At 34.0% G+C, this 27,042-nt stretch overlaps 1 protein-coding gene across 2 annotated transcripts in view; it reads right to left on the bottom strand.

The window, feature by feature from the left end:
* SPINK5 (serine peptidase inhibitor Kazal type 5) overlaps nucleotides 1-26,803 on the bottom strand; it is a 74,381-nt gene extending 47,578 nt beyond the window's left edge. For both annotated transcript variants that reach the window (XM_053567202.1, XM_053567201.1), the window contains exons 1-6: nucleotides 26,684-26,803; nucleotides 25,428-25,453; nucleotides 20,718-20,845; nucleotides 18,801-18,873; nucleotides 2,524-2,651; nucleotides 1,071-1,137 (exon numbers count right to left, since the gene is read on the bottom strand). In XM_053567202.1, the coding sequence (XP_053423177.1) occupies nucleotides 1,071-1,137; nucleotides 2,524-2,651; nucleotides 18,801-18,873; nucleotides 20,718-20,845; nucleotides 25,428-25,453; nucleotides 26,684-26,738 (477 nt within the window). In that variant the 5' untranslated portion in view covers nucleotides 26,739-26,803. The remainder of the gene's footprint in view (nucleotides 1-1,070; nucleotides 1,138-2,523; nucleotides 2,652-18,800; nucleotides 18,874-20,717; nucleotides 20,846-25,427; nucleotides 25,454-26,683) is intronic.
* Between the last annotated feature and the right edge of the window lie 239 nt (nucleotides 26,804-27,042).

Here is a 27,042-nt window from a genome sequence, read left to right as displayed (position 1 = left end):
ATTAAGAAAAGAAATAAACTTTCATACTAGATTGAAAATTAAATTATAAAATAATTGGGAAAAAATTTAACTGTAATAGTAATTTTAAAACTATAATCTCAAAATGTGTCTGAGATTTTTTTATTTTTTTATTAAATCATAACTATGTACATTTATGGGGTTCAGGGTACTGCTTTGATATACAACGTAAAAAGCTTACATTGAACTAAGTAACACATCCGTCACAATTATAATCATTTCTTAATAGTTTTGAAATGTACCATTGCATCATGCACATTAGGTGATGTCCCCCCAAAGACCCTCCCTCCTCCCATATCCCCTCTCCCCTCCCCTCAATCTCCTCTTCTCTTCTACTTTCTGGACTATAACTATGTTTTTCATTTAAGCAGAAATAAGACCTTTATCAATGCAGGTCTTGTTGAATGTAATAACCATAACTGAAAAGTGAATAACTCCAACTTGTATCAGTAGAATTATACATAAAATTTACCAGCAGATATACTGTTTAAAAGATTCTTGAAGTTATTCTTATCTAAATTGTATATTGTTGCAATTTAAAAAAGTTATTCAAAGTAAACTGAGCTTACACTAAACCAGAGCGAAAGTTGGTGGAAATTAAGCAGAATTTGGTTTGCATAAACTTTCTCTTATATCCTATTTTAGGTATGGGAGGAGCCACAAGGGTGGAAATTACACATTTGGAGCCTTAACTGGGAAATGCTTTTTAAAGATGAATCTAATCATTAATACTCTAGAAATAGTTAATTTGGGGAATTTGATATTAAGGAAAACAATCCATGTGATAATAAAGGAGAATCACTTTGTTGCATTACCTCAAATGCAAACTGACTCACTGACAGTCAATTAGAAGCTTTGTTCTGTAAAAGTGCATGGGTGTGACACCTTGATTGACAAACAGAAGATTGTCAGGAAAATTCCCTTTAACAGGCAGAACCAAGAACTTTAAAACAATGTTGTGACAAGGGTGAAGGTGTGCATTACCTCAAATGCAACAAAGTGTATTAATATTTGTGACCACAAGAAGTAGATGATGTTGGTAAGTCACTTACCTTTTCAGCATTTCGTTGACTTCTGGATGCATCTTCTTGCTTGGCATTTTCTTCCATTTCTTTTAAACTGTTAAGAATGTAAACAGTTGGTCAGTTTATAGCTCGATCATATTGTTAATGTTTAGTCCTATACTAAACACTGGTATCTTCTCTGCCATAACTTGTTGAAACTTGTAAGAGACTAGCATTTCCCCATCTTCAATGCCTGAGCCAGAAAAATTGCCAAGATAAGGAAGGGTGTGAAACTGACTCACTGACAGTCAATTAGAAGCTTTGTTCTGTAAAAGTGCATGGGTGTGACACCTTGATTGACAAACAGAAGATTGTCAGGAAAATTCCCTTTAACAGGCAGAACCAAGAACTTTAAAACAATGTTGTGACAAGGGTGAAACCAATCCGAGCATTTGAAGTATTTCCACACACACCCTTAACTATAACTTTGTATACCTTGTAAAGTATTTGTTTGCCTCCTTCATGTAAAAGCTTGGTTGTTAATGAAAGCTACATTTGAATTGGGCTTCTAAGCCCTTTTGCAGGTATTATCTGATTACAGTCTCATCCTGGAGATAGGCGTGGCTATCTCCAGTCTGCAGAAGAAATCAGAAGTTAAAGATATCAAATTCTCCTTTTCAGCTAGTGCATGAAAAGAAACAAAACCACAGAATCAGAGCAGGATGGAGCGCTGAAAATTTATGCCTCCTAGATCAGAAAGTGAAAATTGACTGATGTCCGGTCTGAAAACCAGTTTTAATCACTGTTTTCTGAACCTGATAGGACATGCTTTTGAATTCTACAATGGCCGTTATTCTCAAAGGCAGGTGTGAAGTTTATTAATCTGTTAAACTTCTGTGCTGATTTTAAATACCCAGTTTATAAATATAGCACTTGGAGGCTTCAATACCTTGTTTAACAGCAAGAATATAGATCTTTCACTTCTGCGTTTCCGTGCCGAGACCAGTACCAGACACTCAGAGAAACATTAACTCAATAGTTCTTCTCTTTCATAATGTTTCAGTTTTTACATTAACACTGAATTTAGACACATGACATTATTATCATTTTAATTAGATTCTCACTATTCAGAGAGGGTCTGTACACATGTTCAAATGCAGGAATGCATGTCACATGACTGAACTAGATTATTTCGTATGAAAGTATATTCTAAAGTTTAAAATATTATGTTATAAAACACTATTTTCAAGTCATTGTAATTTTAAAAATTGAGTCTCGACTTTAAAAACTAACATGCCACTTTACCCTTTCTTTTTAAGAAACTTGATTTCATGATATAAAAAAAAGGAAAAAAAGCCCTTCTGTGAGAAAGGGCTATTTCATGTCATAAAGACCGAAGGATTGCATGGTTGATGGAAAGGACTTTATCTCTCTGTGGAGTGATTCTGGACAGCAGCCAAGTGCACACTCATCAGGCCCACCTGGGGATGATGATACTTACAACAGCTCAGCACACATTGCACACTTATTGCCATGTGTCTTCCCATCAGGACCAAGGACAGGATCATTTTCCCGTGTGCATCCAAGTCTTCCATCCTTTAAATAGGGCCGGAAAGCACTGCATATATCCTGAAGAACAGAAAAAGGAACTTGGCACTCACATGTTGATTATAAGGCTTATAATGTTGTCATCAGAAAGTTTATAGCAGGCATCCTCAAACTTTTTAAACAGGGGGCCAATTTACTGTCCCTCAGACCTTTGGAAGGCCAGACTATAGTTTAAAAAAAAAAAACAAAACTATGAACAAATTCCTATGCACACTGCACATATCTTATTTTGAAATAAAAAACAAAACGGGAACAAATACAATTCACACCACTTCATGTGGCCCGCGGGCCGCAGTTTGAGGACGCCTGGTTTATAGAATTAGTGCCTCTGCCACCACGACCAGCCACCTAGGGAAGTAGCAGCCAGATAGAAGTAGCTCAGTAAGTTTTGTATAACTCATACAGTTAAGTATGGAACTCATTTACTTATTTATTCATTTATTCAGTGAACATTGATGGGCTCCTATGCTCTAGAACTCAGATGGAGCATAGTCCTTGCCACGTTAAGTGGGGAATCTGTGGTGTCAAGGCCACACACGTGGCTCTCCAGATCCCCAAGTGGGGCCCCTCAACTGAATCCAAACTTCACAGGGCAAATCACATTATTAAAATTATTTGTTCTATAACACTTGGATTTAGTCAAAAGGCCACTGCCAAGGATTCAGAAGACCACATGTGACCCCAAAGCTGCAGATTACCCACTCCAAAGCCTCAGGTGCTCTAGGAGCATGCAGAAATGTCATCAAATATTGAAAATTAGGAAAATTGTTCAATTAGAAAAAGCCAAGGGTGACATACAGGAGACAACTTCTTCCTTCCAATTCTCCTTCCCCTACTGACATTAAGTTCACAATAATGTAACTCACTAGAGAAGAAATTGCATCATGGAGACCAGTGAGCTAACAAAGTCAAAGTCAATAAAATGTGATCTGAGAACAAAGACATCAACAGATTACAAAAGAAATGATTGCCATCTGATTTCAGCCAATTGCTGTCTGGATGAGGTAGGCCAAGAAACCTCTCTGAAATTTAATATACTATTTGTCTATTAGACCAGCAGCTCTCCACACAAAGTCTTAGTGAGAACCAGTAGATAATGCACATGAAAGTTCTCTATGAACAATAAGATGGTTTCTGTTATCATAGACTAGAGTAGGGATTAAGAGCCAGATTGATGGTTCTATAATTTTAACTTGGCTACTTACTAGCTGTGTGACTTGCATAAGTTATTTAATCCCTCTGTGTTTAATGTCCTCATTTGTAAAAGGAGTATAATTTCAGGGCTATTAAGAGATTTAAATGTGTTAATACATGTATAGCACTTAAAACAATGCCTTGCATTTATTGTTCTTGCTGTTTATATTGTTTTCTCTACTGACAATCAAGCTAAGAAAACTTTTAGGGATGACAAAAAAAAAAATCCCCAAATCTTTAATAATATGACAAGAAAAAAACCTGTATGGTAAGAAAAACAATTGTATCAGGTGGTAACTGAAGACTAGTGGTCACATCTCAGATCTGCCATCCACCCTCTTCACTTTTGAACCTCACTTTCCTCATCTGAAACATGGGAATTCACATCCAATCCACATTCTAGATTTGTGGTAAGAACCAAATAAATACTTATGAAACTCAAATTATGTCATATTATTGTGACATAAGCCAAAGGAGATATATTATAATAGAATTAATTTGACTTTAGCTTTTACCTAAAACCAGTGATTAAGCTGGAGATTTTTTTTTCCCTTAGGATATCACATTGCAAAATAAAATTTTGGATGTCATCATTGTCATAATAGAACTATTTTAAAGATAGATATAGAACACTTAGAATATTGACCTATGATGAACTAGTATGCTGTACACTATAAAGAATAAAAGTAGAGTGATACAAGCATATAATGAATTAAGAAACTCTTCTATAAAGCCATAAAAGAGAAAAAGAATTTAGAAAAGAAAAACTATGGAACATACTTCACTATTTATATGTTTAGGAAGAAGTTAAAAATAGAGTGGAAAAAAAAGATAAGTATTAGCCATCTATGTTATTTCATTAGTTCATTTGTTCATTTATGTGTACAAAATTCAGTACACATTAACTAGGGTTTAGGCATTCTACTAGACTGGGAGGCTGCCACAGCAAAAAAGAAGAGAAATGAAGCTCATGTTCTAAGGAGCTTATATTCTTAAAGAAAAAAGGCACATGATATATACAACAATTTTAGATTGTTGTAAGTACTTTGAAAAATAAATGGGAGAATACAATAGTGCCTAGAATTTTAACTATTTTAAAAATGGTGACAAGAAAGGTCTTTCTGCAAAGGTGATATTTGAGGTGAGATGAAATTAATGAGGAAGAGACAACCACTTAAGAGCTAAGGGAAGAACATTCAGGGCATCAAGAATTGCAATTGCAAAGGATTTGTGGTGGGAACTAGATTGTCCTGTTTTAAGGTTGAAAGGTAGAAAGAAGAGAAATGTGACTGGGGCATAAAGGAAAAGCTGGATGACTGCTAGTTTTCTCTCAAAAATCCTTTCTGGAGAAATTAACCGGGAGCAATCACTGCTACCTCCATTTACCAGAAATTCTACAGCAACATACTAATGAGGTCACAGATGTAGGCAGAGGAATGACAGAGCAGGACAAAGGCCAGCTGGCAGATAATGAGAACAGGTGCAAAGATTTATGACTCTGCCTCCATCTCCTCCAAACCCCAAAGGGTTGTGGATCACAACCTACAGTAAACACCTCTTCCTAATGTTGACAATACTTGAGAGCTTACAGATGGATTCTCCACCTAGTGGGCAAACTGAGATGGGCAATAGTGGTCTCAGAATTTCCAGCTTGAGGACTTATTCCATTTTCTAGACATACACTTATCAGTAGGGGTACAGACTGGAGCTTGGCCTGGAACATTACCTAATTGACTTTAGCAGAAAAAATATGGCCCGGTCATTACGTAATCTTACAGTAAAAATATTTCTGTATTTGAGGAATAAAGCAATGTAAAAGAAATGTAATATACTATACAACATATGTCAGCTGAAGCAAAATTTTGGAATGGGTAGAAAAATAATTTACCAAAAGTATGATTATGCTTTGAAGAGATAAAAAGACAATACTTGAAATATAAAACAAAAAAAATTATAAAAGAAGAACAAAGTGGAAGTTTTTAATATGGAAAATATTCAAATGATACTAAATCCAACAATATAAAGAATAAAAATGAGGCCAGGTGCGATGGCTCATGGCTATAATCCTAGCACTCTGGGAGGTGAAGGTGAAACACTCAGGAGTCCGTGACCAGCCTGAGCTAGAGTGAGACCCTGTCTCTAAAAATAGCCTGGCATTGTGGTAGGTGCCTATAGGCCAGTTACTTGGGAGGCTGAGGCAAGAGGATCCCTGGATCCCAAGAGTTTGAGGTTGCTGTAAGCTATGATGCCATAGTACTCTACAGATGGTGACAAAGTGAGACTCTGCCTCAAAAAAAAAAAAAAAAAAAGAATAAAAGTGAGATAGGTACAAATAGACAATGAACTTGTGAACCAGAAGATCAAATCAATGAACTCTTTGTAAAGGCAATGTAAATGAAAAACTATTTAAAATAGAAAAGAAAAGCTAAAGAACACAAAAAATTAAATTAGAAGCCATCAAAAGGAGGGAAAAATATAGGAAGAAATACTTTTTTAAAAAAGAAAAATTCCCAAAAATTGTAAAAAAAGATAGAACAGCAGAAAAGAGAAAAATAGCTGTAATTCAGAGCTAAAATCTAGTTAACAACAAAATTGTTTATATATTAGGAGTAGACACAGATATTGGCAATAGACTCAGTTATTAGCAATAGTGATCTTTAAAAATATGGATATTTGGGTAAAAGTAGTCATAACAAGAATAAAAATAGGTATGTTACATTTAAATTAAAGAAAAGGTGGAAATAGAAAACCACTCTGAATATAACTTTTATGAAAGTAAGGTAACTGAAAATTTAAAAAATTGGGAGAACCAAGTCCTAACAGAGTAACAATAAGTGTAAATGAGTTAAACTCACAGTTAAAGGATAATTAGTGATTAGATTTTAGAAAAAGCATCAAACTATTCTTTGATAACAAGAGAAAAGTTAACTGTAAGTTACACAAGTGTTAAAACAGTAAGATGAGGAAAAATATACTGGACAAAAATTAATAAAAGGTCAGTGGCAGCAATGTCAACACTTAGAAATAGAATTCAGTCTAAAATGCATCATAAGTGACAAAAAGGACATTACATAAAATAAAAGGAAGAGAAGAACAAGACAGTATAACAATAATGAGAATATATTCAGCTAATGATTCCAGCTCTAACTATGTCAAACCATAACCAACAAAATGTGTAAGGTTTAGGTAAATGATAATCAAAGTTAGAGATTTTAACTAACCCTTCTCAGAAATTGTTATATTAAGGAAAAATAAAATAAAAAGGCTTAAGCAATTAAATTTTTATAGAAAACCACACCCAAGAAACAGAAAATAAACATGTTTCCAGAGCATATAAAACATTTATAGAATATTTGTTACACTACAAAAAAAGTCTTAAGAAATCTCAAGTGAATAATATTATTGTCTGTGGTCTACAGTATACTTGCTCTAAGTAAATTTGACCAATATTTAATAATATTAAAAGCTAATGTAAAATAGCAAAAAAAATACCACAAATTTGAAAATAAAATAATATAGCAATAAATAACTTTGAGGAGAGGAAAATTAAGACATGTTTGGCAAATAATGGAAACAATTGAAGTATAAAGCATAAAATAGGTGATTATTAATACCTTCAAATATAGATTTGTCAGAAGTGTTTTAAAAATTAAAGTTTAAAGAACTAAGTATTCCTCAATCCATTGTAAAATGAACATTAGCAAACATAAAGAAACAGATATGAATGCCATAGAAAACAAACAATGGAGAACAAAGAAGCTAATATGGTAGGTTTCTGGTAGGACTGATGAAAGAGAAAGGGAATATGAAAAGAAAAAGTATATGGCGATGACAATTGAAAGTAATAGTACCAATATTAATATATAAATACAAGGAAAGCATATTATGACTATCTGTAAGGCAATATATTTGAAATCAATTGGATATATGCCTACAAATAGTTATAAAATATCCACATTTGTTCAGTAAGCAAAAGAAAAATTGAACATAACAATAAGCATTCATCCAATGAATATATTTATCTGAGATGTATTTTCCCCAAAATAGCTTAGTTCCAACTGCTCTTCTATTTTTCTGAAGTTTTAGGAAAACTTGTATTAAAGAAGAATAATTTCCAAATTTTAGTTTTTCAAATAATTTCCAATCTTTCAAAACAATTACAAGTGTATAAACTGAAAAATAAAATTTAACACAGATTTATTGAGGTATGATTTATATGCAATAAGTGATTTTTAGTAAATTTAGAGTTGTATTACCATCACCAGAACTTGACTTTAGAATATTTCCATTGTCCCAAGATGTTCCCTTATGTCCTTTTGCAGTTTACCCTCCCTCCCAGCTCTAGTCTTAGACAATTACTGAATTTTCATCTGGCTCTGTAAATTTACCTTATCTGGATATTTTATACAAATAGAAACATAAATGTGTAATTATTAGATTCTAGTTCTTTTATTTTGCATAATGTTTTTGAAGTTCACCCACATTTTGAAAGTGTCAGTAGTAAATTCTTTTTTATTGCTGACTAATATTCTATTGTTTAAATGTAGCTCATTTTGTTCATCCATTCACTAGTGGATATTTGTACATCTGAATGTTTTTTAATTTTGAACCATTAAAAAAATGCATCTATGAGCATTCTCATGCCTGACTTTATGTGGACATATACTGTATTTTGCCATGTATAAGAGTAATGTTTTACCTTGATTTTTGAGGGAAAAATAATGATGTACATTATACATGGGTAGTACAGCTCAGGAGCAGAGTAGCCCAGTGGGCCTATGGGGGCCACTGTGCCTTTTCACCTGGGCCCATGGAGTCCATGGGGTTACAGTCTGAGGAGATCCAGAATTAGTGACAGTGGGCCTATCAGCTGCCACCCAGCACCATGATCATGAGAGGGAGAGGTGGCAGGGCTGGTGAGGCAGGCTGCAGCCTCACAAGGTGAAGACTAAGATCCAAGTACTAACTGAGCAGAGGAGACTGAAAACCCTGTGCAGGGCCCAGTGACCAACTTGGCTGCCTGCAACTGAACAGCCTCAGAAGTTCTTACCCCACTGGCCACATGCATGGCCATCTCGGCAGTGACCTCCAACCCAGTTGTGAGGGACCAGCTCCCAGGAGAGAGGGATGGGACAGCCTTCATAGAGCTTGCAGATACAGCAGGGTAGTGGTGTAATCTATATGTTTACCAAAGGAGCATTAGTCCTCCGCAAATTTATCACACCCCTCCTAGGCCAGCCACTTTCTCCTGGGGCATTTTCCTGAAAGTTTGGGCAAAAATCATGGGTATGCATTGTTATGTGAGAGCACATTCTACATAGGAAAATATAGTAATTTCACTTTGCTGGATTCCCAGGACTGAATTCACTGGTATATTTATGGTATATTTATGTCTAAGTTTTTAAGAAACCATCAAACTGCTTTCCAGCTTTAGTTTCCCCACATCATTAACGACATTTTGTATTTTCTGCCTTTATAGTTGTAGCCATTCTGCTGAGTACATAGTAGTACCTCATTGTAGTGTTAATTAGCTTTTCCTTAAATAATGATGTTGATCAACTTGTTACATGCTCATTAGCCATTCACATATCTTTGGTGCAATGTCTATTTTTAATTGAGTTGTTTGTCTTCTGGTTGAGTTGTGAGAAGTCCTTATATATTGTGAATATAGAATCTTTAACTACTATATGATTTATGAACAATTTCTCCCAGTCTGTGAATTGCTTTTTCATTGTTTTGATGTCATTTGAAACACAAATATTTATAATTTTGCTAAATCTAATTTATTTATTTTGTATTCATGGATTGTGCTTTTGGTTCATAACTAAAAACTCTCTGCCTAATGCAAATTCATGAAATTTTCCCATGTTTTTCTTGAGAAATTTTATAAGTTTAGCTTTAACATTTATTACTATAATCAATTTTGAGTTAATTTTTGTGTGTGGTACGAGGTAAAAAAATCTAAGTTTATTTTTTATCATGTCTATTGTATTTTTCCAGCAATGAGTTATTTTCACATGTTGGACAAATATTAATTTACCACAAATGTAAGAAATATTAATTCTATTTCATTGATTTTTATACTTGTCTTCATGATAATAACACTATTTTGATCACTATTGCTTTATAGTAAGTTTTTAATTCAGTTATTTTAAGTGTTTAAACATTTTATATGTATAAATGCTAGAATCAAGGGGTCAACTTATATCTCCCCTCAAAAAAGGCTGCCAGGACATTGGTAGGGAATGTGAGAAATTTATAACTTAATTCTGGGAGAAGTGCCACCTTGACAATACTGAACTTTCTAATCTATGAACACGGACTATTTATCTCACTGTTTATTTAGGCTGTTCATTTCTCTCAGAAACATTTTGTAATTTTTAGCATATAAGCCTTGCACTTATTTTATTAAATTTATTTCTACATATTTTTGTTGCTATTACCAATGAAATTAACATTTTTAACTTTTGAGCTGTTCATTGGCAGTATATAGAAATACAATTGAGTTTGTATTATTGATTTCATACATTGAAATTTTGCTAACCTCATTTAATAGTTCTGGCAACTTTTTTTTCCTGTGGATCCTTAAGACTTTCTGTATATATTACCATGTTTCTGCAGTTAAAGATGGTTGTTTCCTCTCCAATCAGTATATCTTTTATTAATCAAGTAATTTTGTCTCATTAATGTCTCAAACTCTTAAGCTCAAGTGAGCCTCTCACTTTGGCCTTGCAGAGTGCTAGGATTACAGATGTGAGCCACTGAACCTAGCCATCTTTAATGTTGCCGATATTGAATACAAGTGGTGAGAGAAAACCCTTCCTGCTTTCTTCTCAATCTTAAAAGGCAAGAAATTTATTTTCTAAGCTTAAAAGGCAAAACATTTATTTTCTAAGCTTTAAACATGATGTACTGTAAACTTTTCATAGATGCCTTTTATCAGACTGCGAAGGTTTACTTCTTTTGATAGTTCTATGTATGGGTTTTTATCTTGAATGAGTGTTGGATTTTGTTAAATGATTTTTGGACATCTGTCATCTAGTTCTGACCTTTATCCTATTAATATGATACATTAGACTAACAGGTTTTTTGTTGTTAAGTCAACATTGCATTCCTGAAATAATTCTCATTGGTCATGGTTTTATCCTTTTAATGTTGTGGTCTCAGTTTGTTAACATTTTGTTAAGTATTTTTCCATGTATGTTTATGAGGGATAGTTGTCAGTAGTTTCTGTTCTGTGACATCTTTATCTAGATTTTGTATCAGAATAATGCTAGCCTCATGTAATAAGCTGGCAAGTGTTGTTTTCTCTATGTTCTGAATGAGCCCATAAAGGATTGGTATTATTTATCTTTTCAATATTTAAAGAAAATCACCTAGGCTTAGGCTTTTCCTTGATTAAACTACCCATTTAATTCCATTATTCTGCATAGGTCAATTCTGATTTTCTATTTCTTCTTGAGTCAGTTTTTAGTAACTTGTTTCTTTCTATTTTTTTTTTATTTCATCAAGGTTATTTAACTTGTTTGCATACTATTGTTTATAACATTACATTTTGAGCCATAAGGTTTCTCCAAGGCATTTACTGATGTCTCCTATTTCATTCCTGATTTTGATAATCTTTGTCTTCTCTCTCTCTTTTTTTTTTTTATATGAAGGGAAAACAAAGCTAAGGGTTTGTGATCTTTGTTGATCTTTTCAAAAAACAAACTTTGGTTTTATTATTTTACTATTTATCCTTTTAAATTAATTGTAATGTGTTTATATTTTAGCATAGAGTTTACCCTGGAGAATGTTCCTCTGTTGCCTTAAAAGAATGCACTATCTCCAGTCACTGGGGAATTGCTCTCTAGATTTCAGTTTAGGTTGAGTCAGTTGATAGTATTATTAAAATATTGTATATATTTCATCACATTTTGTCTAGATAGTCTATCAATTTTTTTTTTTTTTTTTTTTTTTTTACCAACTTGCCCTTGGTACACTGATGTGTCATCACAGCTTACAGCAACCTCAAACTCCTGGGCTCAAGCAATTTTCTTGCCTCAGCCTCACAAGTAGCTGGGACTACAGGCACCTGCCACAATGCCTGGCCATTTTTTTGTTGAAGTTGTCATTGTTGCTTAGCTGGCCCAGGCCAGGTTTGAACCTGCCACCCTCATGTATGTGGTTGGTGCCGTAACCACTATGCTACAACCACTGAACCTAGTCTATTAATTTTTGAGATTAAATAATTGAAATATCCAACTATTATTGTCAAATTGTCTATTTCTTCTTTTAATTATAGCATTTTTGTTTATAAATTAGATGTGTACATTTTTGTAATTGTTCTATCTTCTGACTTATTGACATTTTTAAAGTTAAGAAATCTCTCTCTTGTTTGTAATAATATTATTCGTATTAATATTTATTTTGTCCAATATTATTGTTTCCAATCCTGCTTTCTTTTTCTTTTTTTTTTTGGTAAAGACAGAGTCTCACTGTACCGCCCTTGGGTAGAGTTGCTGTGATGTCACACAGCTCACAGCAACCTCTAACTCTTGGGCTTACACGATTCTCTTGCCTCAGCCTCCCGAGCAGCTGGGACTACAGGCTCCCGCCACAACGCCCGGCTAATTTTCTTTGTTGCAGTTTGGCTGGGGCTGGGTTTGAACCCACCACCCTGGGCATATGGGGCCGGCGCCCTACTCACTGAGCCACAGGCGCCGCCCTCCAATCCTGCTTTCTTATGGCTGTGCTTGGCATGGTATTCTCTTTCATTATTTTGACTCTTGTGTCTTTGAATCTAAGCAGTAGCTATTGGAGACAAGTTACAGTTGCTTTTTCATCCTTTGACAACTTCTGCCTTTTGAATGGGATATTTATTTACTTTTAATATAATTATTGACAGGGGTAGATTTAAATTTTATTTTTCTATTTGTTTTCAATATACTCTTCTCTTTATTGTCTACCCTTCTACTACTGCCTCCTTTTGAATAAATTTGTTGATTTTATATATCTATTATTTATGTCATTTCCTTAGTGGTTACTCTACTAATTACAATAGGAATCTTAATTTATCACAATCTAATTCTGACAAAACACGAAGACTTTGCCTCCAAATAGTTGTTTCCTCCATTCACCTTTGTGTTGTTGTGGTCATGTGTGTGTGTGTGTGCGCATACATCCAACAAAATAGCATTATAATTATTGTTTTGTATAATAATATTGTCTTTAAATGAAGTTAGGAGAAAATGAAAAAGAATCTGACATTTTTACGATTTGGACTACCTTTCTTTCTGTAGGTCCAAGCTATAATCTGGTAGCTATTTCCTCTCATCTAAGGAATTTACTTTATTATTATTTACAAGATATTTTTGTTAGCAATAAAGTCTCCCAGATAACATTAATAAGAGAATATCTTTATTTTGCTTGAATTTTTTATAGGATAGTTCTAGAGGACACAGAATATTAGCTAATCTTATTGTTTCTCATCCTTTTGGCTAAGATCAAGTTAAAATATTGGCTAATCTTTTTTTTCTTGCAGCACTTTGAGTATTAACTTTGACTCATTCTATTGTCTTCTGGCCTTCATTATTTAAGATGAGCAGCCAGCCTTTAATTGTAGCCTATATGGAGGATGTGTCATTTTTCTCTTGTCACTTCTAAAATTTTCTCATTGTATTTTGATTTCAACATTTTAATATTGATGGGTCTAGTGTGGATCTCTTTGAACATATCCTATTGGGTTTGTTGACTTCCTTTAATGTTAAGATTAGTTTTTTCATCAAATTTAGGACATTTTAGGCTCTTGTTCCTTGTATTCCCATTCAACATGTGTTGACTTACTCAAAAAAATCTTTCAAAAATTTGTTCGTCTTCAATATTGGTTCTCTCTTTACTTCCATTGTTAGCTTTTATTAATATTTCTTTGGGTTTGCTAATTCTTTTTTTAAAAAATGCAATCACAAATCTGCCTTTGAGCCTCTCTGTTGAACTTTTTGTTTCAGTTATTTGCTCTTCACCTCCAGAATTTTCCTTTTTTTGTATAATGTATATCTTTTCATTAAGTTTCTATTTATTGTTATCATAATTTCTAGTAATTATTTAAACTTTTTAAAAAGTATTCTGAACACATTTTTAATAGGTGTTTCAAGTATTTCCCAAATCTAACATCTGTAGATGCTGAAAGACAAATTTCATTTACTTCTTTTTGTCTTGAGTCTGTACCATACATGCTTATTACATGGCATATTTGCTAATTTTTACTGAAAACTGGAAATATTAGGTAAAATATTATATGGACTCAGGATTATAATTTTACTCCTACAGGTTATTTTTTATTTCATTTTTGTTTTTAGCTTTTTTAAATCTTTGAAATCTTTCTCTCCCATAATTTATAACTGCTGATGTGTCCTTTAGGAAAATATTTATAGTCTTTATTTTTTAAGCCTATCTTCTTAGGCGTTTTTCCCCTAAATATTTGTAGCTTACTGGCCAGTTAATGATTTGACATAATTTGTGCTCAAATACTTCAAGCTAAGAAGGCATTCATCCTCTGAAGATGGACATTTTGTACAGGGATGGCAGGCAAAGTTCCAGACACTTTCACATGGACCCCAGCATTTGCTTTCCACTGGGGTACTTTGTGTTTTCTGATGCATATTCACACCCTATGGTTTCAGGGGTTTGTGACCCTCTTGGCCTCTCTTTGTTCTCCTCTATTCATGTGTGAAGACTCAGCCAAAAATAGAAATACACTTTCCCCAACTATGACTACAGGCCATCTTCTTACTCTCAGTAAAAATACTCCCTTATATAAAAAACACTTCTGCCCATTATTCATATTAGATAAGCCCCTTCACTAGTGTCAGTGCAACTGCTGATGCCCATAGCCTGCCCTACATAGAATCCCCTGACCAATCCAGTCCGGGGTCAGATTGAAGTATCCCTAAGCAGGAATATCACAGACTCCCATTTTTCTGCCTGAAGTGCAACAACTTTTCAGGCATAATTGTTTCTCAGATTGACATAGGCTGCAGGTCAATTTTCAGAGTGCTAAAATATTTGTTGTGGTCAATTTGTCTGGCTTTATATTTGCTTTTGGGGCAGAGGATTTGCTGACCTCATTGAGCCATAGTCTGAAGCGCTACTCCTGGGGAGAACTTCAAATAGATTCCAAAACCAGATAAGAACAATTAAAAAGAGAAAAATGTAGACTTGCTTTACTCATGAACATAATTGCAAACTTTCTCAGTAAAATAATAAAATGTTACTATCTAGATTCAATAGTAGATTAAAAACATTTTATGATTATTATGAAACTTATTGAAAACAATAATAGTTTAACATTAGGAAATATATACAGAAATATATTATATTGATTGACTTAAAAAAGGAAAAAAATTAAATTATTTTAACAGTTGCAGAGAAGGCAGTTGATGATAATCAACACAAATTCAGTAGAGTAAGAATAGAAAGGATTTTCCAAACTAACTAAACTTTTTGGATAAAAACTCCTAAAGTAAACATATTTATTGGAGACACTTTGTATGTATTCATATGTATTCCCTTTAATACAGAGGAAAAGGGGGAAGGTTTATGTTTTCATTATCACTACTGAAGTCTGGATTTTTGCCCTTTAGATAAGGAAAGAAAAAGAAATAAAAGAGTAGTAAAATTGAAAGGTAAATGATGAAACTCCTATTGTATGTTGGTTACATAATTGACAAAAAAAATAGAATTAATAAATTACCAAAATTAACAGAAAACATCATAAATTTGTCTGATTCAATACCAACCTTAAACCTTAATACTATTAAAAACAAATACATTCAAAATAGTAATAAAATCATACATTTTCTAGGCATTAAATATTATAAGAATCTCTCTATGAAGAATATTTTATAAATTACATAAAGCATACAGAAATTGTATCAATTAATTATAAGTTACACTTTGTGCTTCAGGTTGGTCAAGATATTGCTATAAAAGGGGAGAGGGGATATGGGAGGAAGGAGGGTATTCGGGGGGACCTCACCTAATGTGCATGATGCAATAGTACATCTCAAAACTATTAAGAAATGAGTATAATTGTGATGGATGCGTTACTTAGTTTAATGTAAGCATTTCACATTGTATATTGAAGCAGTCTCCTGAACCCTATAAATATATCAATGTTCAAAGTTATGATTTAAAAAAAACACATAAAAAACAAAAGAAAAAAAAGAAAGCTAAAAAAAGTCAATTTTACCGAAACTAATTTTTAAATTCTTTGTATACCTAATCACATTGGGTTTCCAAATTCAAGCTGGATATTTTTATAAACTGAGTAACTTTTTATTTGTAGTATGTAGATGGATACTAAATATCTATGCATACGTAAGTCGACTTTTAATAATATGAACTAAGAAAGGGAACTTGTTATACTTATTATTAAAGCAATGAACCAATTTGACAAGAACAGAAAACTCAGAAACACACATATGCTCATATGAACTTAATATCCTATAGAATTGGCAACCTTAATTATGGCAAACATTAAATGAATTAACTCATTAAAAAGTAAATGTCTCCAGATGGACCAAAGATATTAGAGATCAGAAATTATGGATGACTAAACTGGATAATAGATATGGAAATAGAGAACAGTCCAGTTGGAGTTATATTTTGGAGGGAGTAGCAACAAGATTTGTTGAGGAAGTGAATACTAGAGTTGAGAGGTGAAAAGATGATATACTAATGAGGAAGAAATTGATGGAAAGAGAGAGATTGAGAATGTCTGTAGGAGGACAATTCTTGAACACCTTATTCTCAGACTGAGTAGCATGGTTGATTTTTGATGGGAGGAACCTAAGAAGAAAAAGTGGGTAATTTTTCTTTTTTATAGTGAAGAAACAACAACAAAAACATAGTATAATTGCATGAACCATTTAAACAGACAAGTAAAAATTTAGATAGAATTACTTGAAAGACATACAACTAAATATTAACTACATTAATTTATACATAAGTAGTCTAGACAATAAACTACATAATTGTAAGCATTTCATCTAGAGGTAAAAATTATACTTCAGGATAAAATATAACTAAAAAGGTATGATGTCTTAATGTTCTGTAATTTTATTTCTTAAAACATTTATTTAATTGTAATTCAATAAATTTTGAATATGTATGGAAATATCTAACCAAGAACAGTTTAAAATAACAAGTTTGAGGCAGGGTGTGATGGCTCAGGCCTGAAATCCTAGCACTCTGGGAGGCCAAGACGGGCGGATCTCCTGAGCTCAGGAGTTCGACACCAGTCTGAGACAGAGCGAGACCCGGTCTCTAAAACTAGCCAGGCATTGTGGTGGGTGCCCGTCCTCCCAGGTACTTGGGGGGCTGAATCAAAAGAATGGCTTGATTGAGCACAAGAGTTGGAGGTTGCTGTGAGCTAAGACATCATGGCACTCTACCCAGGATGACAAAGTGAGACTCTGTCTCAAAAATAAAAAATAAAAAATAATAAAAATAATGTTTATTAAGAATGGTGCATGTCCGTTTGTGCCTGTATTTTTTTTTTTTTTGGTATGTCATTTCCTTGTGTTTTTTATTTTTAAACATCATTGATACATGGTTTTTTGTTTTTTTTTGAAGGAGACAGAGGAGAAAAGGGAAAGTGGATCTTCCAGAGTGAGCCTCTCTCTGAATGTGATAAATAAAGACAGATTTAAAAGTTGCAACTAAACCTTTCTGAATTCCATAGATTGAATAGAGAATCAAAGTAGTTCCCTTTTCAAATCCCTTTATAAGTAAAGGATTTGAAATCACTAATCAGTTGAGCAGTGATTGCATTATTATATCAAAAGTGAGACTGGTTGATTCCAGGCAAAGAATTCAGTCACTTGTCTTCACTGCGGAGGCTGAGGTTCTCAGACATTCCTGAGTAACATGGCCAAGAAGGATAGTAGTTTGGTTAGACTGTGGAAGTTATAAGTAATTAGGGTGTGCCTACTCTGACTGATTATTTTAATTATGTGTTGGAACCAGCAGATGAGGAAGAGAAAAAAAGAAATTAGATATGCTGCATAGAAGATCCGGAGTAGTGTGAGTAGTTTTCAGAATGGGTGATGACGGTCCCAGCTTTGTCACTAACCTGATTGTGAGATATTACAGACCAGATATTTTACCAATCTGAGTCTATGATCTTTATTTTTTTATTTTTATTTTTATATTTTTGTATAAGTAAAAATTTTGTACAAATAAAATAAGAACAGAATGGCTACTCAAATGGGTTAAATGTGTGCTGTATCTTCTTTTTCTTTTACTTCTTAATGTTTTATTGTTTTTTTAACCTCAGAACATTTTTCTCAAACAAATTATTAGCTTGATTCCAATTATTAGCTTGATTCCAATTATTAGGTATAAATAAGTCCTCTAGTTGAATTAGGAAAGCCTCCAATAATGGAAGAGATAGGCAGCAAGAAGCAAAAAGGAAAACGAAAAGGAACTAGAACAAGTCAAACACCTGCTAAAACATGTTAAACACCAAGGCTGGCTTTTTACAGTTTCTCATTTGGTGTACAACCCACTTCACAGATAAAGAAATCGAGACTCAGAAATATGTGAATTTCAAAGTTACATAGACAATAAATAAGAATTCTGAAATTTGAACTTAATTGTGCAGACCCCAGAAGGCTTTCCTTGCTGCTAGGACAGAACAGGAAGAATGAGAAATGGCCAGGAAGGGTAAGCATCACCCAGGCTCACTCCACCTCTTATCATCACTCAGAAAACAGTGCTCAGAATGTTTTCTGAGAGCTGGGTCAGGGCTGGGCCTTTGGACAAGATGTACCAGATGTTTTAGCCCACCCCTGAAGTAAGCCATGTTCCCTCCCTTCTAAGTAGTTGGCTTCACAACAGGTATGACCTAGTAATTAGGAAATAAACAGGTACCTTTAAACAGAGTCAATGTCATTTTGAAAGCACACATAACAGGTTGGCTCTATGTAGTCTCACCTTTGCTGGGGTAGTGTCCCCTGTGGCTGCTGGTAAATCCCTGACCCATCTCTGGGATTTTGCTTCTTCTTCCCTGGAAGAGAAAGAGGAAAAGCATAGCCTAACATTGTTTTCCCAACTTTTAGGGATAACAGTTGTCATAATACACTTAATTTTCAAAAGTAGTAGTGTATCCAGAAACAGGCGAAGTACCACAAACCTCACCTCACATCTGAAAAATATCTCAAATATGGTATTATTACAAGCAAGAAATTTTACCTTTAGCAGTGTAACAGACAACCTCTCTAGAATACTTCCAACAGCCAGATGGTCGCCAGTTCTAGAAGCCATCAGCTCCATTATTTGAATGTAATTTTTGAAAGACCATATTTACAGTGAACCAAAATTTACCTGCCTGTATTAATTCTGATTCCAACCTCTGGGGACCCACAGAACAAATTGATACCTGTTTCCACAAGGCAGTCCTTCCACAATTTAAAGACAACTTTTATGTTTGGCACAAAAAAACACCTCTTTTTAGGTTAAAAAACCAAGTTTAATTCAACATAATTTATGTAGGCATTAAGAATAATAATTGAATGCGTGACCCTGTTGTGATAAACTGTTGAGTCTTAAGCCATTTTATTTTTGCTTTAATTTTTTTCAGGAAGTTTATTATATTCATGGTTTCAGTCTCCAGTAAAAACATACTAAGGAACAAGAAGAAAATTTTATAGTACATAATATGCCTGCTGATTTACATTTAGGTCTCAGAACAACAAGAAAGAATGATTTAACCTGCTCGGGGCCTCAGCCTTCCACTAAATCTTATCCTGCTTTTTTTTATCTTCCTACAATCTCTTCCCTAAAAGCAGTATATATGACAGAGCTTCATTATCCCAATTATTGAATACGACAAATTAAATCCCCTGACATACACCAACCTGGTATTTAAAAAGCCTATTATAATGCACAGTAATTACCTTAAATGAGTAAGTTAGTATATTGGCTTGGTACTAGCATGAGATGGTTGGAAATTGAGGATGAGCCCCCTTTTCATAAACAAATTAGGATCATCTGGTTTGAGGATTTGCCATTAATTATTCAAGCCTTTTTTTCACCTTTGTGGTGTCATTGGAAAGAAGAACACCCAAGTTAAGAAGAATTGGGTAGATAGAAGGCTAATTCTTTCCTACCTGCAAGGATTTAGAATCCACAATCTACCTTTTACCTATCTTACCTTACAGCGGTGTGCAACCTGCAGCTTGCAGCTGCATGCAGATTATTTGAGGACTTTTTGAATTATCTGTGGTATTGAATATTATGAAAAGTATGTGCGGAACACTTTTTAAGGTCATCTGCTGTCATTAGTGCTTTTGTATTTAATCTGTGGCCCAAGACAACTCTTAGTCTTCCAAAGAGTGGCAGAAAATAAACCCCGGATTTAGATATCTAAACACTCTGGCAGCTCACTGAATCAGGATGTATCCTACTTAACTTCTTTGCAAGCCACCTGCCACAGGACAGTCTGACATTATTCTCAAGGGGATCTTCTCAAACCCTATGTTACAACAGAGCTAGGTATTAACAGGCCCAAGGAATATGACTTTTTTTTTTAATCCCTTTTTTTCCCTCCAGAACCATGACATTCAAAGTGAAACTACCTGCTTAAAAGATTACAGAGTGCTACATAAGATATTAACACTGGGTCTCTGAAATGCTTTTGGAATCCCATTTGAGTGATTATTAAAACCTTTCCAGATGGGTGGCAATTATCTTTATCTGATAGAATGTGTCAGAGTGATCTGCTAAGCATTTTTATTTAACTGTTCAGGTTTAGAAAAATATATTTGAAAGAAAAGAAAAGGGCTACATTTACCAGTTTAGAGAATAGCAGGTAATTCAAAGCCTTGAAAAAAAAAGAAAACCTTTACTCACAGTATGAATTTGCAGGTGGCACACTTATTGATGAGCATTAGTCCATCAGGGCTTTGAAAATGTTCTTCATCATGGGGACAGAATAATTTTCCATTTTTCATCAATGGCCTAAATTCACTGCATGTTTCCTGAGGAAAAAGAAAAATATAGAAGTTGTGTTTATTGAAACATCCTTAAAACAAGGCTTTCTTCAAAGAATATCTTCCTTGAGCAATATTATTTAATGGTCACTATCTCCCTTGTACAGATGCCACTCAGTCAATAGATACAAATAACATGAACAAAAATAATGACTCTGGTTTATCTGTGAGAGATGGCAAACTCATCTAATAAGGATTCATGTGAAATAATTAGGGAAAAGGAAAGAACAAGGGACTTGGAGTTATGAGACCTGTGCTTACTTTTCAGAGTTCTCATTTATGACTCTAGCTGTCTTAGAATATTAACTCCCAAAGGCATAGTTATGTGATCCAAAGTAGGAGCTATAAATATATACATTTCATATACTTTATGAAGATTAAATGTAAGTGTCTAAAACCTAAGAGTGCCTGTCACACAGTAGATACTCAAGGTAAATTCACCCCTTCTCTTCTTCCATCTTTATTATCATTATTGTGATGATGGTGGTTATTATAACTAATGGAATATATTAAGATGACCCATACATGATTCCTAGCACATAGCAGACCAATGGTGAATGCTGTGAGAAGAATATTAGAAGGTTGCCAAGGACTGAGACAGGGTCTGAGAGCATTGAAAACCCACCTCTATTCCTATTTTCCACAAAGTGTACTGTGATATTCCAGTTCCTAGAAATGTTAACAGTTGTTAAAGGGGGAGGGAATAAAACAGTAATCCTTGGTCTTATAGATTGGGTAAGCAAACTTCTACACTGAATTTCTTTTTTGGAAAAAACCTAAGCTCCCTTGATACCTTTTTGTTTTATGAGCACAAGCTGACTTATCTTAAAGTTAATAAAGCTTAAGGCTCAGGGCCCTTCACTGCCACAACCAACTCCTTCCCAGTTTCTGGGAGAACCCTAGCTATTTCGTATTTTTAAATTTTCATTCTTTTCTTAAAAAGTACCCGTACTCTCACCCCAACCACCATCACCACCAATGCCACCAACACTTGTCCTACTGTCAGACTCAAAATTTGTAAATCTATGAAAGTATTGGGCAATTTTCTCAGAATTTGCTATAGCCTTTTTTCCTTCTTTTTCTCTTTTGGCACATATTCTGTAACTACTATTTTACTATTCTATGTGACATCCTTGAGAATACACTGTGGGCATTTTTTTTAAATACTGTTAGCTATTTTATCACATTTAGGGAGGAGAGAGAAAAACATTTTGAATAATAGAATTGGTGAGGAAAAAGAAAGTGGAATAATCTTCTTAAGTACAAGTACTTTCTTCTCATTTACTCATTAAATATATTTTATAGAAGGCCTGATACATATTACTCTTTACTAGGATCTTAAAACCATTTGTGCATTTGAGCTACCTAGTAAAGTACTGGTACTGATTGTAATAGTCCCTATTTTAGATTAGAAAATTCACAAGGCCTTTCAATCTAGTCTTCTGAATCTAAGAGTTTTTTGGTTTTGTTTTGCTTTGATTTAAAAAAAAAAAAAAACTGTTTCCAGATGTTTATATCTGAAAATTTAAATGAAGAAGAAAGCTTTTGCTTTAATTCTGACAAACACAACCTCTTCCAGAAGATTTGTAACAGGATTCTATCTAGCCTCCTATATTTTTATAAAAATCATTTGATCAGTCACCAATCACTTGTGATGAGCTGTCTATACTTTGCTGGATACCACAACAAATAGGGCAGAAATATACTTGCCAGAATGGATAATGTTGTACTTAAACCAGCCTCTTAAACATGGTAGGGAGTTGATAGAACTTATGAAATAATTAATGGTGAAAATGAATAGCTAAATAATACCTGAGTCCAGCCCTGGATAATTTTGCTAAGGGTAACATGCTGAAATATCTCTAAGATTATTTTTACCACCCACTTATCTTTTCAGAGTAGCACAGTAGCAATTTCTGGTAGCAGATTAACCACTGGGTATGTTGAGATGTAGATCTGATCTTTGACTCTATGGTACCTCATGATAGCTTTGCAGCTTCCTGTTTACCTTGCCTCACATAACTGATTCCAACAAAGTCCTAAAAACCTTATAATGGGATCAGAAAAGAGCTTGGTGTCTTTGTAATAGAAATATATCCCTTGTGAGGTTAGTCTTATAGAATGTATATATTATGATATACACTTTCTATATTATCCCATGGTAATATCAGATTAAATGAAGATTTAATTTCTAGAAGACCCACTTTTTTACAAGTGGGCATCAGAAGCCCAGAGAGTAGGTTAAGAAACTTGCTCGCAGTGTTTTAATTGGCTCAGATGAGACTCAATGCTATTTTTCTGAGTTATGAAATTATTCAACATATTCTTTTGGGAAACAGGAAAAGATCATAAAAATTGAAAACCTGAGTTGGCTATTCCTATGGGTAAAGTGGAATATCCTCACAATTGGCATCATCAAAAGGGTTATAAAATAGCAGCATGTCTTAGCTAGAAAGTTATCCTGAGATAGGAAATGACTTTTCATCTACTGTTTACTTGTAGTGTAACTTTCAGCTTCTGGCTTGTTTTTGTTTTGTTTTGTTGTTTTTGCATTGTTTTTGTTTTTTCCAGATATCTCAGAAAAAATAAAACCCTCCAGACCCAAGCTCTTTCTGTTTCCCTCACTGGCTGTGGTCTAGTTCCCCGCCTTCTGTTGGCCATCCCTAGATACCATGTCAGAATCCACCAGGATCTGGCATAGCCCTTTGTTGGTGTTAGTCCACTAACAAGTTTGATTTTGGCTTTTTAATTATCCTTCTGTGATGACAACTCTCAGCATATGTTTAAGATCCTTGCAGATTACATCAGTGCTTTTCAACATGTTTATAACTTTCAAATGTTTTTATGATGCTAGAAAGAACCCAGCCTACTAAACTTGGAAAATAACACTTTTGGCACCATAAGAAAGACTACATCAATAGTTTTCATTTTGACACAGTATCCATAGACCATGATTAGAAAAGTTTCCCAGTGGGTGGTGCCTGTGGCTCAAGGAGTAGGGCGCCGGTCCCATATGCTGGAGGTGGTGGGTTCAAACCCAGCCCTGGCCAAAAAAAAAAAAAAAAAAGAAAAAAGAAAAGTTTCCCAGTAAATGATGACGTCTTTGTATTCTTCTTGCCTTTTATAAAAAAAGAAAGTAAACTTATGATTTTTGAGACATTTTTCAGTGAAACAGAGGTTGATGGTATGAAAATGTCAATGTAAAATTTGCACTGTTTGTAGAAAACGATGGCTTTCTGTGCAATGGTATTTACATAGTATCCTTCTTTTTTCCACTCTAAAACATTCATGTGGGCGTGCTCTCTAGTTTCCAAAATATCTATTCTTTTCTTCTTCTACTACACTTTCTAGACCTCTTTTTAATCAGCAAATTTAGATGAAATAATAGAGACCATGATGAAATTATTTAAAACATGCCAGTAAGAAGTTTCTTTTTAATAGAATTATTGCAATAAAATACAGCAAGAAAGTATTTTAAACATGGTTCAAAGAGTTGCAGTGTAAAGAAGAGGCAATTCACAGCCTTTAACAGACATAGCAAATTTTACTCAATACTTAGCAAAACATTTAAAAGATTTGAAATTTTTGTATTAAGTGTTTCAATGGTATGCATAATATGTATGTAAATATATAAAATGCATGCAGGGCATGTGTCTGTGAATTTGGCCTTGTTTTTCAAATACAAAGAACAATTTAACTTTCATAGAAAATGACTCTTGTTTCTCGAAGAAAATTGTTGTAAGAGTTGGTAAAGCACCCTCCTGTATCAGGGCCTCTGTGAGCACAAGTGTTTCTGCCTACTCTGCTGTAAGTAAATATCTTCATGGCTCACTGCTTTGTAACCATCAGATTGTTCTTCTAGTAGTTTCTCCAGAAAAAACTCCCCTATGAGAATGAGAATAAACACCAGTAACATTCCCAGGAATACCTATTTTGTCTCCTTCTTTAGCTGTCTCCTAACACTAAATATTATTTTTTGCTAAGTTAGTTATTAACTTGTCTGTTTTTCTCCATGAAACTCTAAGTTTCTGAAGAGCAGGACTTTTGCCTATTTTATTTACTTTGGAACATTCCCAGCATCTCAAATAGGGTATGACACATAATGCAGCATCACAGACATTGAATATTTATCAGATAAACTATATACATTGGCTATATTCAAGGTATAGGCAGCTCCCTTTGGCATAATGATTACCAGAAAGTTTCTTTCAGCTTCCTACATGGTGTATGTATCATGGCTTGTTTTGGATGTCAAAACAGAATGATAGTAGTTCACAGGTTGACTTATTTTTTGTTTGTTTATGAAGTTTTCAAACAGTCCTTTAATGTGATAAATTTCCTCTTATAGACATCCATCATCATTAAAACACTGCGAATGTCTGTGTGTGTGTGGGGTCGGAGGGAGGGAATCATATCTTGATTCATAAAGAGCAGTTTCTATGTTTTATAAAAGCTATTAGTAACTGTAAGTATATTATGTTTATACAATTAACAAGAACGTGTTGGCCACAAACAATTTTTCTTTAGCCATCTTGGAATGGTTGCAATGAATAGAAAAAGCAGAACTAACCTGATCTTTATCCTCACTGGCAGCATCTGGACAAAAATGCAGAAACCAATGATAAGAAAATTTTAATAGAGAAAAAAATTCACTTTACATAGTGTCTCGATTATTTTAATAACAATATTTTATAAAACCACAAATTATTTTTGAGCATATTAAGATTTACTAGGGCAAATACAATGAGGGCAATGCACTCAGGAAATCAGTATAGACATTCACGAAGATCCAATCACTCAGCAAGTCCCAACTATTTTGGAAAGTAACAATCATGTACTTTCTGACCTCATCAAAATAGCTGATTCCCAGAAGCTCCATTCAGAGTAAAGTATGGCAGGTTCCCTTTTAAAATTTTAGCATAATATATACATACCAAATTTATACCAATAATAGTGCAATTTAGAAGTACAAACCAACATGAAATTTACATCAACACATACACATAAAATTTAATTTTCTGAAATCTGACAACTCTACCTCTTTATTACAGCTATTAAAAATCAAAGATATGGTAAGAATAAAATTAATTAAAAGCACGGACTATTATACTCTCTCATTAACATACTCTTTTGTATCCACACAATTATTTTAAGAAAGTGAGCATTATTTATATATAATCTCATTGTCCATGTAAGATACTCTTTAAAAATGTTAATGCTTCAGAGCAAGATGAGTTTAAACAATATGTATCCCCTTCAAAGTCAAACAGCAAAAGTAAAAACCTCTCTCCAAGTTCCCACAAAGGCTCCTCACTCTTTAGGAGAAATACTTTCAGTCCATTTAGGATTTGAAAACATTAAAGTAAAATAAGCTAGAATGCACGACTGCTTTAAGATTAGAACAGATGATTACATTTGGATATTTAATATTTTATTTATACACATAAATTACATTATAAATATTATTTACATATAAGTTTTAAATGCCTGTTCATATATACTTGGGGAAATACTTGGTGACAGGAAGATGAAGAAGCCTCTCTTAGCTTTTCAGAACTAATAAACAACGGAAGGATTACTTATGGAAAAAACTCAGATTGTCTCAAACTACTGGGGATAGTAGTTAGATCTTTTTATAACCAGCTAAAGATAACATCATTATAAAGCCACATGTATCATATATAAATCTTCAAAACTCTGTATCTGGCAAGATATTTTAGGATTATACATACATACATAATTTTGGTGGGGGAGGAGGAGAAAAGTCCCTTCCCCAGGGCTTTGAGATGTGTGGCAATAGGCTCAGATTACACACAAATTACTCACCTTGTATGAGGCAAAGAGCCAAGGTCAGAATCACTGGCACTGTGTCTATCTTCATGTTGAGGATGATGTAAGTTGGCTACAGGTCTGCTCCTTGCATTGCTCAGCTGGTGCTCTGAGTCTGAACTCCTGGAGATGCAGCTCTCTTATATGCGGTGACACCCACTGAAACCAGTTAGTCAAGGTCATGCTGCACTTAATATATCACACCACTTCCATCCTTTAGCAGCCTGTCAAAGTGGCAGATCTGAACAGATAATGTCTGTTTCTAAAGGAGTAAGGTACTTTCATGATCTCTCCCCCAGAAGGCAATCAAGTCCAGGAACCCTTTACAAAGTTTAATGCTCCATGATCCTATATAA

The sequence above is a fragment of the Nycticebus coucang genome, chromosome 17 (assembly GCF_027406575.1).
Source record: "Nycticebus coucang isolate mNycCou1 chromosome 17, mNycCou1.pri, whole genome shotgun sequence".
Classification (NCBI taxonomy): domain Eukaryota; kingdom Metazoa; phylum Chordata; class Mammalia; order Primates; family Lorisidae; genus Nycticebus; species Nycticebus coucang.
The sequence above is the reverse complement of the archived record's forward strand: the minus strand, read 5'-3'. Positions and strand labels throughout refer to the sequence as shown.